The sequence below is a fragment of the Erpetoichthys calabaricus genome, chromosome 3 (assembly GCF_900747795.2).
Source record: "Erpetoichthys calabaricus chromosome 3, fErpCal1.3, whole genome shotgun sequence".
Classification (NCBI taxonomy): Eukaryota; Metazoa; Chordata; class Cladistia; order Polypteriformes; family Polypteridae; genus Erpetoichthys; species Erpetoichthys calabaricus.
The window spans coordinates 186,471,209-186,484,053 of NC_041396.2; the positions used below are offsets into that span (position 1 = coordinate 186,471,209).

Sequence of the window (12,845 nt, forward strand, 5' to 3'; positions counted from 1 at the left end):
TCCTGTTTCCCCTGATCATCCTTGAGATGTTTCTGCAGCTTAATTGGAGTCCACCTGTGGTAAATTCAGTTGATTGGACATGATTTGGAAAGGCACACACCTGTCTATATAAGGTCCCACAGTTGACAGTTCATGTCAGAGCACAAACCAAGCATGAAGTCAAAGGAATTGCCTGTAGACCTCCGAGACAGGATTGTCTCGAGGCACAAATCTGGGGAAGGTTACAGAAAAGTTTCTGCTGCTTTGAAGGTCCCAATGAGCACAGTGGCCTCCATCATCCGTAAGTGGAAGAAGTTCGAAACCACCAGGACTCTTCCTAGAGCTGGCCGGCCATCTAAACTGAGCGATCGGGGGAGAAGGGCCTTAGTCAGGGAGGTGACCAAGAATCCGATGGTCACTCTGTCAGAGCTCCAGAGGTCCTCTGTGGAGAGAGGAGAATCTTCCAGAAGGACAACCATCTCTGCAGCAATCCACCAATCAGGCCTATATGGTAGAGTGGCCAGACGGAAGCCACTCCTTAGTAAAAGGCACATGGAAGCCCGCCTGGAGTTTGCCAAAAGGCACCTGAAGGACTCCCAGACCATGAGAAAGAAAATTCTCTGGTCTGATGAGACAAAGATTGAACTCTTTGGTGTGAATGCCAGGCGTCACGTCTGGAGGAAACCAGGCACCGCTCATTACCAGGTGAATACCATCCTTAAAATGAAGCATGGTGGTGGCAGCATCATGCTGTGGAGATGTTTTTCAGTGGCAGGGACTGGGAGACTAGTCAGGATAAAGGGAAGGATGACTGAAGCAATGTACAGAGACATTGTGGATGAAAACCTGCTCCAGAGCGCTCTTGACCTCAGAATGGGGATATCAAAGGAGTGGCTTCAGGACAACTCTGTGAATATCCTTGAGTGGCCCAGCCAGAGCCCAGACTTGAATCCAATTGAACATCTCTGGAGAGATCTTAAAATGGCTGTGCACCGACACTTCCCATCCAACCTGATGGAGCTTGAGAGGTGCTGCAAAGAGGAACGGGCGAAACTGGCCAAGGATAGGTGTACCAAGCTTGTGGCATCATATTCAAAAAGACTTGAGGCTGTAATTGCTGCCAGAGGTGTATCGACAAAGTATTGAGCAAAGGCTGTGAATACTTAGAAATCAAATGTACATCAGTTTTTTAATTTTTAATAAATTTGCAAAAACCTCATTACATCTTGCCTGAAGAAGGGGCCTGAATTGCCTCGAAAGCTTGCATATTGTAATCTTTTTAGTTAGCCAATAAAAGGTGTCATTTTGCTTGGGTTAACTCTACATTCATAATGGCTAACACGGTACAACACCCTAGTACTACAAAAACCTCAAGTAAACTTTTTTCACGTTGTCATTATGGGATGTTGTGTATAGAATTCTGAGGAAGAAAATGAATTTAATCTATTTTGGAATAAGGCTGCAACATAACAAAATGTGGAAAAAGTGATGTGCTGTGAATACTTTCCGGATGCACTGTATATAGGATACAACTAATTATTCACAGTATTGCTTATTGCTATTAATGATGCTGATAAACTTGGGATTAATAATAAAATTATTAAATTAAATGCATTCTTATTTAGCATATTTTCATGTATGTGCCCCACGCAAGATACCAAAACAACAACTGGAAACAAGTGCAACGTAAAAACAAAATTGTTGCAACAAAAACAGAGAAGCAAAATTACTCAAACAAAAATAGTACTCCCACTTACATGCTGAAATATGAATCCTGTGTGCAACAGCTCAAAATGCCATTGTCTGCAGTCAGTTAGGGTATATTATAATCTCACAATTTACCTAACAACCTTTTTTTTCAGTCTAAAACATCATACAAAATATTAACTTCAAATCCAACAGCCCCCACAACATAACAATTCCCAAATTTACGGTGATCCATAAATATACTGGACTATTATGAGATCTCAACGTACAGAGAGAGAAACAAAATCACATTATTGATTTCTAACAGAGAGCGGGCACAGACCTGCAGTGAGGCGTCTATATTCTATTAGCACCAAGACTGACATTACATTATGAAATCAATTGAAACAAATGATTGCAGTCTCTGTGGTGCTCCAGAACAAGGACTGTCCATTTTAAAGGGTGACCGGAAGCCAAACCGTACAGCGGAGCACGGGGGTTACAATCAGAACCGGTCCACGAATTAATATTCACATTATTATTGCAAGGAACGCCTGTCTACATAAACATCGATCAGTTTCAATACAATAGTGGATGGCAACAGATTAGCACGGAAAAAAAATCCTCAAAAACTCTGGGAGAAGGTTTAAACTTCATACAGAAGCCAGTCGGGAATAAGATACAATTTTATATTAGCCACGAAGATGCGTGAACCATAACAAATTGATAAAGATGAAGCGTATAAACGTCAGCAAGTATAAGAAAATAAATGACTGCACTTCTACTTATAATTAGCAAACCGAAATGTAAAATTCAACTTTCCACTGTTTGAAAAGAAGTATTCGGTCCGTCTGCGTTTATTTACCTTCACGGCCACATCTGGCGCGGAGTTGAGAAGAACCAACTTCATGTTGCCCCCGGCGGCAGGCGGCCGAAGATGAGCAGTAGCGTCTGGGTCGGCATCGGTTCGGGCCTCGATGTCAGAATCGGGTTCCGAATCACTACCATACGAGGCAAGCGCAGCAATCGCGGCGGACATCTTGAAATGGATGTAAATATCCGGGCAGCAGTGGAAGGCAAAAATCTATGCAGATATAAAGAAAAAATAAAACAGCAGTCCCATAAAACTAATCAGAAATTCCCAATCCATTTAGAGAACATTTTAAATTTTACGGAATTTTATATTAAGCCCTTCTGTTGTTGATGAGCGTTAAAAGAAAGTCACACACTTACTAATTTTTCAACTTAACTTCCAGGACCTGGACGGCCGTCTTAGTTTATTGGCTGTTAGTTTTATTTCATGGGTGACGTATTTTACAACTTTTTCTAAAGCTTCTGGCGGATGGGGCTTGAAACGTGTTGGTGTGTGCATGTGTCATATGTGTATTGTTTCTTCGTGTTCGAACCCTGATCTGCACAGATTGTGGAGTGTTTGTGTGTTCAGCCAGTGTGTACCCGTTTTTTGTGTTTTGGGGTCCACCGGTTTTTCTCATCACACGATACAGACTTGCATGTTACGGCAATTGATTGTCGATTAGCTGTTGGAATGAGGAATCGTCCAGCATTGTTGAGGCTTCAAAGTAGCTCATCCGCAGCTAAGCTGTTTTGGATGGAACACGTTCCAGCCTCGGCGATTTTGAATTGAATTGAACGAAACTGTAATGGATGGATGGCTGACTACAGTATATTCTAAAAATATATATTTTAATGGAGACGAGGCAAGTAATTAAGCAGATACATAAATGAAAAGGTTGAAGTTGCCTCACTGCATAAATAATTTGGAATGAAACCAGGCAGTCGTTGATTTACGCTAGTTTATGCAGTTTACTCCGAATAGTGTTTGGTTTGTATATTAAGTGATCCATAATTTGTGATAAATGCGCCTGTGTGGCATTATTTTATGTGAAGGTTTAATACTATTCATGTCAGTATTATCAATATAATCCATATTTATAATATATGTGTGTTTTAGATTTTACACACTGTACAATGTAGATATAATGTTGAATTCGTTTATGATTTTTAAATGTTGCCAGTATTATTTTTGTATACACCGTATGTGCAATATTCTGAAATTGTCCATGAAAAATTACCATAAGTAAAATAGACCAAATGTTGAAAAGACAAGTCCAGCTTTCATTAAGACCAGGGCCAGGTCCTTGGAGACACCAAAGTCAATTTTTAAATGGGTCAAAAAAGTTAAAAATGAAGAACCCATTTGCAGTATTTGTGGAGAAATTAGATTTTATTTTTTCTTGTTATTTATAAACCGTTTTCTGTCACAATTTTTATGATATGGTCTTGAAACTTGCCAGTTGGTCTAAAAAAAAAAAAGGTGTTTCTCATTGTAGGACATGGATCACAGGAACAAAATGCCAACTATCATGATAGTCACTAGAGCCAAAAACCATCTCTATTAGCTTCATGTACAGTGGGGCAAAAAAGTATTTAGTCAGCCACCAGTTGTGCAAGTTCTCCCACTTAAAAAGATGAGAGGCCTGTAATTTTCATCATAGGTATACCTCAACTATGAGAGACAAAATGAGGGAAAAAAAATCCAGAAAATCAGTGTCTGATTTTTGAAGAAGTTATTTCCAAATTATGGTGGAAAAAAAGTATTTGGTCAATAACAAAAGTTCATCTCAATACTTTGTTATATACCCTTTGTTGGCAATGACAGAGGTCAAACGTTTTCTGTAAGTCTTCACAAGGTTTTCACACACTGTTGCTGGTATTTTGGCCCATTCCTCCATGCAGATCTCCTCTAGAGCAGTGTTGTTTTGGGGCTGTCGCTGGGCAACACGGACTTTCAACTCCCTCCAAAGATTTTCTATGGGGTTGAGATCTGGAGACTGGCTAGGCCACTCCAGGACCTTGAAATGCTTCTTACGAAGCCACTCCTTTATTACCCGGGCGGTGTGTTTGGGATCATTGTCATGCTGAAAGATCCAGCCACGTTTCATCTTCAATGCCCTTGCTGATGGAAGGAGATTTTCACTCAAAATCTGACAATACATGGCCCCATTCATTCTTTCCTTTACACAGATCAGTCATCCTGGTCCCTTTGCAGAAAAACAGCCCCAAAGCATGATGTTTCCACCCCCATGCTTTACAGTAGGTATGGTGTTTTTTGGATGCAACTCAGCATTCTTTCTCCCCCAAACACGACGAGTAAAGTTTTCCTCTGACCATGACATTCTCCCAGTCCTCTTCTGGATCATCCAAATGCTCTCTAGCAAACTTCAGACGGGCCTGCACATGTACTGGCTTAAGCAGGGGGACACGTCTGGCACTGCAGGTTTTGAGTCCCTGGCAGCGTAGTGTGTTACTGATGGAAGCCTTTGTTACTATGGTCCCAGCTCTCTGCAGGTCATTCACTAGGTCCCCTCGTGTGGTTCTGGGGTTTTTGCTCACCGTTCTTGTGATCATTTTGACCCCACGGGGTGAGATCTTGCGTGGAGCCCCAGATTGAGGGAGATTATCAGTGGTCTTGTGTCTTCCATTTTCTAATAATTACTCCCACAGTTGATTTCTTCACACCAAGCTGCTTACCTATTGCAGATTCAGTCTTTCCAGCCTGGTGCAGGTCTACAATTTTGTTTCTGGTGTCCTTTGACAGCTCTTTGGTCTTGGCCATAGTGGAGTTTGGAGTGTGACTGTTTGAGGTTGTGGACAGGTGTCTTTTATATTGATAACGAGTTCAAACAGGTGCCATTAATACAGGTAACGAGTGGAGGACAGAGGAGTCTCTTACAGAAGAAGTTACAGGTCTGTGAGAGCCAGAAATCTTGCTTGTTTGTAGGTGACCAAATACTTATTTTCCACCATAATTTGCAAATAAATTCTTTAAAAATCAGACAATGTGATTTTCTGGATTTGTTTTTTCTCATTTTGTCTCTCATAGTTGAGGTATACCTATGATGAAAATTACAGGCCTCTCTCATCTTTTTAAGTGGGAGAACTTGCACAATTGGTGGCTGACTAAATACTTTTTTTCCCCACTGTACTTGTAACACAGTTGTAGAGAGAGGTACTATCACCTTTCAGCCTTAGCTCCTTGTAGTCACTTCCACTACTATGGTGTTGAAACGGGCCCATTTGGGTTCCATGTCCCCCAGCCTATTCCAAGATATAGAAGAAGCTTTGCTGCAGGTAAGATTTGAAATCACCTTAAAATGAGGCATCTGCTAGATGTTCCCAGTGTTTTCTCAGGCCTATCCAGGTGATGCTTCAGAATTAGGAACAACTGTGACTTTATTCTCAGGCTAAAGATGAGATTCTCCCAGTCCTGATTATGATGTTAGTTTTGTCCATAACAGCTCATGTCTATAGGCTAAAGGTTAAATTTATGGGGGGAATATGGGGAGATATAGAACAACTTTATTCAAGGACTGTGCGTAAACTTCTTACTATAATATCTGTCATAGATGGTGGCGGCTGTGTTGGTTAGTCTGACAAAGCTGTCTATTTCCAAGTGTGAAAAAGACTCCCTGATACTGGAACTCTTGCACATGGCACAGCTATTCCACACACGCCTGCTAATGCAGGGATAAGTAACGTAGGTTCTGGAACACTGAAGTGGCTGCAAGTTTTTGTTCCAAACCAGTTGTTTAATTAGACACAAATCATTGCCAATAACAGATCTTATTTAATTTCATGGCTTGTTAGTGTTTTAACTCTGCAGTGCCAGCCTATTTTTATATAGTAGATTTTTTCCTTTCCAAGGATATCCGCCAAATAATTTGAAGCCTAAAATGGATGAGTAATTCTCAGTTCTCAACTTTTTTTCTCTTCACTTTCCTTCTAAATATTTTATTAAATGATATACATGCAGAACATAATGAACACACACAGGTGTAATAGGAGACAAGTTATATGAAGAACTGCTGGTTTCTTTGTCATTTGTATCTTACTACTGATGAAGAGTAATCAGAAACAGGGAAAGCAGCCATTTAAGACTAAAATAAACTATTAAGGGTGGGAGATCTTAAGTGAGATGACAACTAAAATGAAGCAGAACATTTTGCTTTAGTAATAAGTGCTTCATCAGTAATAATAACGTATTACGAATTTGGGTTGGAACAAAAACCTGCAGCCACTGTGGCCCTCTGGGATTCTTATTGCTCACCCCATAATAGAAAACTATTCCTTTTTGGTGCAGAATCATGTTGTCAGGTTTAATAGTCATTATCCTTATCATAAATGCATCATATGCAGGTGCAAATCATTCCAGTTAATGCCTAAGATCAGATAAGGCTAAACGTGCATAATCATCTATTTACAAATGGTCCAAATCACTCAAAACTGGATCCAGTTAAATCAAAATCATTTGGAAAGAAAAGACTCACTCTTGGCACCTCCTAAGCAGGTTTCTCTTAATAGTAAGAAACTGAGCACATCTACTACCTAACACATTTGAGAATCAAAGGGCATGATGCAACTCCCCAAGAATCCCATACAGTTGCAGTATCTCCACTAGACCTCCCAGTGTACTCCAGTCATAAGACTTTTTAAGTTTGTAAAGCATATGAACTGCCAAACTCCTATAACCCTTCAAAGAGACCCCACACCTTTTCCCCACCATAGGCTTTAACATTTAGTTTGAGTGTGATCCATTGATAAGTACATCACAAGCACCCTATCTAATCAGCATTCTGGCCAACCAGCCCAGTTGGTGCCATTCAGAGAAGATGACCATGCCAACCAAGAAGAACTAGCACCTTCACCATTTTTGGGTGGATCTCATCCATTAGCATGACATTGCCAGTGCAGAACACCTCAACCAAACCATTGATGTGAGCCTCAGTGCCACTATGTACTGGTAAAACTACCCTCTGAGTGTATCGATCAGGTTCAGGATAGCAAGAAAGTATTCCTTCCATCTTTCCCAAATATCATCGATCCAGACCATTTTTTCCCTAACCTTTCTGAGAAGGGCCTTGATAACAACTTAAGTATTCTTCCTGAGTTTTTTAATGGATTAGTAAAACAGAGTTCACGCTACTCAAATATTATTCTCCATGGCTTCACCAGACTCCTCCAACACTATGACTGTTGCCTCCTTGGGCTGCTGGTATCCTTTTGTTAAATGTATAGACTCTACTGCTAATATTTTATGAACTTGGCAAGTTCTGCTACTGGTGGTGATCTGCACCATGTCACACAGTTGTAGAGAGAGGTACTATCACCTTTCAGCCTTAGCTCCTTGTAGTCGCCTCCACTACTATGGTGTTGAAACGGGCCCATTTGGGTTCCATGCCCCCCAGCCTATTCCAAGATATAGAAGAAGTTTTGCTGCAGGTAAGATTTGAAATCACCTTAAAATGAGGCACCTGCTAGATGTTCCCAGTGTTTTCTCAGGCCTATCCAGGTGATGCTTCAGAATTTGCAGCATCAAATACAACCCCAAATCAGAAAAAGTTGGAATGGTATGGAAAATGCAAATAAAAAAACAATGATTCATTCATTTACTTTGACTTATTTCTTTGCAGACAATATGAACCCAAGATATTTAATGTTTTGTCTGGTCAACTTCATTTCATTATACAGTAATATACATCCATTCCAAAAAGGTTGTGATGGGGGCAATTTAGGGCCAGTAGTGAGATAAAATAATTAAATAATGATGTGATTTCAAACAGGTGTTGTTAACAGGTAATTGTAATCATGATATAGTACAAAAGCACCATCTATGAAAGGATGAGTCTTTAAGGAACAAAGATTGGCAGAGGATCTCCAATTTGTCAAAAAATGCATGAGAAGATTATTTAAAAATTTAAAAACAATGTTCCTCAAAGAAAGATTGGAAGGGATTTGCATATTTCTCACTCCACAGTGAATAATATCATTAAATGATTCAATGAATCTGGAGGAATTTCAGTGCATAAAGGGCAAGGGTGCAAACCTAAGCTGAACACACATGATCTCTGATCCCTCAGATGGCGCTGCATCAAGAACTGTCACTCACTGATAGCTGATATTACCACATGGGCAAGGGATTACATTGACAAACCTTTGTCAAGCACTACAATACAGAGTTACATACATAAATGCCACTTAAAACTTTACTGTACAAAAAAGAAGCTTTATGCTAACCATGTCCAGAAGCAGCAACAACTTCTCTTGGCTCGGAGGCAACTGGGATGGACCATCACTCAGTGGAAACATGTATTGTGGTCAGATGAATCAATATTCCAGATCTTTTTTGAAAGAAATTGATGCTGTGTGCACCGGACCAAAAAAAACAAACATCCAGACTGTTAGTAGCAACAAGTCCAAAAGCCAGGGTCTATCATGGTATGGGGTTGTACCAGTGCCCTTGGCAAAGGTAATTCATACTTCTATGATAGCAGCATTACACAGAAAATTACAGTGAGATTTTAGAGTAACATATGCAACCTTCAAGACGACATCTTTTCAGGGATGTCCATGCATTTTTCAACAAGACAATGCAAAACCACATTAAGCACACATTACAAACGCACTGCTGCAGAAGAAGAGGGTACGGGTAATGGACTGGCTTGCCTGCATTCCTCACCTGTTCCAAATAGAGGATAGGTGGAGAATTTTGAAACGAAAAGTGCAAGCACAACGACCCCATACTGTTGCACACCTGTGTTTGCATTAAGAATGGGACAACCAAAACAACGCCTGAAACACTTAATCGCTTGGTATCCTAAGTGCCTTTTAAGTCTTTTAAGTGTTGTGATAAGGAATGGCGACATTACAAAGTGCTGAATGCTTTACCATCCCAACAATTTTTTGGAATGTGTTGCAGGCCTGAAATGCAGGAATGGATATATATTAACAAATGAAATTAAGTTGACCAGACAAAACATGAAACATCTTGGGTTCATACTGTCTGCAATGAAATTAAAGCCAAAGTAAACTTAAGAATCCATGCATTTCCTCCAAATCCCCCCAATATCATTTCAACGTACTGTACTCTGATTTGGGGTTGTAAAATGATATATCAATAAACTGGATCATAGATCATTGGCTCAAGTTTCTCTTGCCGTAAGCAAACTTATTTTCCGCCTTGTGTTTAGAGATAGCATTTGCTAGTGACAATACATGACAAGAACAGAAATCTAATAACAATTAACAACTGTGGTTTATGTAAGACAGAGCATTATGCCCAATCATATTCTTTCAGTGTGTTTTCATTCACCTCAAGAACAGTGAACCCTTTCAGCAGAACTACAGGGTCAGTATGTAGCATTCCTTTGGGAACTGCACCCACCTTTCTCTAAGATGTACATATAATAATAACTGTTACTTATATCTGTGGTGGGCTGGCGCCCTGCCCAGGGTTTGTTTCCTGCCTTGCACCCTGTGTTGGCTGGGATTGGCTCCAGCAAACTCCCGTGACCCTGTAGTTAGGATACAGCAGGTTGGATAATAGATGGATGGATGTTAGTTATATACTGTACATGTCAACGTTTTATTTAAGAGCTGGCATAGACTACTGCCTGGATGGGATGCCAAAAAGCCATCTGGGAGTGGGTGTTGACTGTTTCCCAGGTGAAATGCTAAGTAACCGTCTTGGAGCTGCAAAGATGGAAGAGGTTGAAGGAGGTTTCACCCTGAATGAGATATTAAAGGCTGCAAAGTAGGTCACCAACCCAGCAGTCAGTCCTCTGGGCCTCTTGAAAGTAGAAAGAGGCTTCAGTTGTGCCCAGCCACAGTTATGGGTGCCTGGTATTTTAGGGGAACTATGCAGCCCAAGGGATTTTTAAGCAACCTAGAAGTACCTGGCTGAGGGCCAGTGCTTCAGGAACCTTTCAGGGTCAATCTTTAGAAGGACCTCTGACCTCTCAGGTGGTTGATCTTGGAGTTGGGTCTGGAGAAAGAGGTGTGGTAGGATTGTGAGCATTCAGGAAGCAACATTTAGTTAAACCAGAGTGAAGCAATTTTTTTATTGTTTACTTTTAATTTTTTGTTCACCCGTTATTAATGTGAGCCTACCTGACCTCAATCAATTCCTGTTACTCTGAGAAGTACCTGGTGTTTGTGAATTTATTGGTTTTGCAGGTGCTTGAGAGTGCCCCCTGCAGTTCACAACAACACTCCAGTCTTTCCCCACTCAGATTCAAAAATGCACTGAAATAATGATCTCTTCCCATAGTACAAACTTTGACTGCATTGCTCCAACATGAGGCCTCATCTGCATGGTCGCTACAGTATAGAGAAAGCCTTCCTCAGGTCTACACATCAAGTACCACAACAACGTTATGCGTAGAGATGAGCAGGATTATATCTAGACAATAATTTACAACCTTCAGCTAAGTTTTAAAGCTTCTTTCCCAACATTTACTGTAAGTGACAGTACACATACAAAGTCAGTTTGAATATCAACATCTAGTTAATCTAAATTGGACCATGCCTACCTCTTATGTGACTGGTATTACACCTAATACCCATGCTTCAAAATTCAGTATAAAACTGATGAGAATACAAGGCACACCCACACTGTTTATTCAGACTGTGACTAATGGAAGTGTGGTCACCTGGACACCACTAGTTCAAAAGAATAAACACTCCAATGCCTGCAAAGAAGAAAACATAAATTAATTTTGTCACACAATACAAATCAATAAAAAGAAACTATAGTGAAATTCACTCCAGTATAAAAATCTCCCACTTCTAGATAGCTGGGGCAGGTGATCTAATAATGGCTCTGATTAAACAGGAAATATACAATATATTTAGAGTGAGACCAGCCCCTTAAAAAACTAGTTTAATTTAATTTCATCATGCCCAATGCTTTCTCATCTCCTCTAGCAATATGACATTTAGCTAAGCAGATGGTTGTCAACTTGTTTAGGAGACCGGATTTCAGTTGTTAACATAAATTCTCTAATGCTGTAGTAGTGCTTTGGCCTGTTACTAGTAAAGATAAAAAATATTATAGGAGGTTCTTTAGAAATGCAATAGGAAAAGTATATTTTTCACTTGTTGAATATTCTTTGTTTTTACAAAGCAAAGCATAACCATGCTTGACCTTAAGATATGATTGAATAACTGCAGTGTCCGATTATACATATTTATCAGTAATACTATTCCATGTAACATATTTCATTGCCTACAAGGATAAGGAGTCAGTAAGTCAAAACCGTAAACAACTAGTGAACACGCTACCCCATCCATCTATGGACCAAGATCAGTTAGCAATGTAGGCATTTATCCTCACTTCCAGAAAAGAAGATTACAAAGTTAGTTTGTGACACAATGCAGTGGCCTTTTAAATATAGGTACATTTTGTAAGAATAAAAGTGAGAATAAATTTTTAATAACTATTCCTCCTTTGAGCAATAAAAATATTCACCACAAATGCATTATATTCAAAGGAATTATGTACATTTGGAATTACAGGTTGTGTCCCAGCCACATTAAAGTAGAAAATCACTAAACATACTTGGGCAAAACCCCAGTGGGCATTTTTCCCATAGCAGCATAACAATTCAAGACATCTTCTGTAGTTGCATTTTTAGTTTGCCATGTGCACAGTGCTTCAGACTTCATTAGTTTGATTCTTTAGACTTTTCTTTATCATCTAAGGGAATTGCCAGCATAAAAATAAATAATTACATACAACCCTACATTTTCCGTTAAAAAAACAGCTGTACTGTACTTTGCTGTAAATGCATTTTTATATAACAAATTCTGTTAACGGTATTGGCCATTTTAACATTCTGCAGTTACTTTAGAGTTTGGAAAAAGAATCAGCAAAGGCATTTGGCTTGAGAGGTCAATAGAACTGAAAACAATGAAAACAAGTGGGAGCAGCATTACTTTAAATGTAAATCGACAACACGGGGTAAAAGGCAGGACAGAGCTTGATAAATTAACAATGTGTTAGGGCGCGATAAATTTCTGTGTACGCATAATTATTGTGCTGTGTTACGAAATATTACAAAGTGAGCAATGTACATGTTTAAAACGACATTAGCTCCAAAATAATACAAAATTATTAAAATAATCGATATAAATGTTTTGAAAGTGCTCGACAATAAATCTTGAAAGCAAACTGTATATATAAAATGTATCATAATCGGTATGAAAAATAATATTTTTTACGTAAAATTTAGAGTAGCTAGTGTTAATGCATTTCTGGAGTTTCATACCTTTGCATTTTACCCAAGAGAGGCTCTTGTGCACATTTTCCATGCCAGTAACAT

At 39.5% G+C, this 12,845-nt stretch overlaps 1 protein-coding gene across 1 annotated transcript in view; it reads right to left on the reverse strand.

The window, feature by feature from the left end:
- Positions 1 to 2,778, reverse strand: part of cdc40 (cell division cycle 40 homolog (S. cerevisiae)) — a 73,973-nt gene extending 71,195 nt beyond the window's left edge. Inside the window, exon 1 of the mRNA XM_028797602.2 lies at positions 2,531 to 2,778. Within this exon, the coding sequence (XP_028653435.1) occupies positions 2,531 to 2,704 (174 nt within the window). The 5' untranslated portion in view covers positions 2,705 to 2,778. The remainder of the gene's footprint in view (positions 1 to 2,530) is intronic.
- Between the last annotated feature and the right edge of the window lie 10,067 nt (positions 2,779 to 12,845).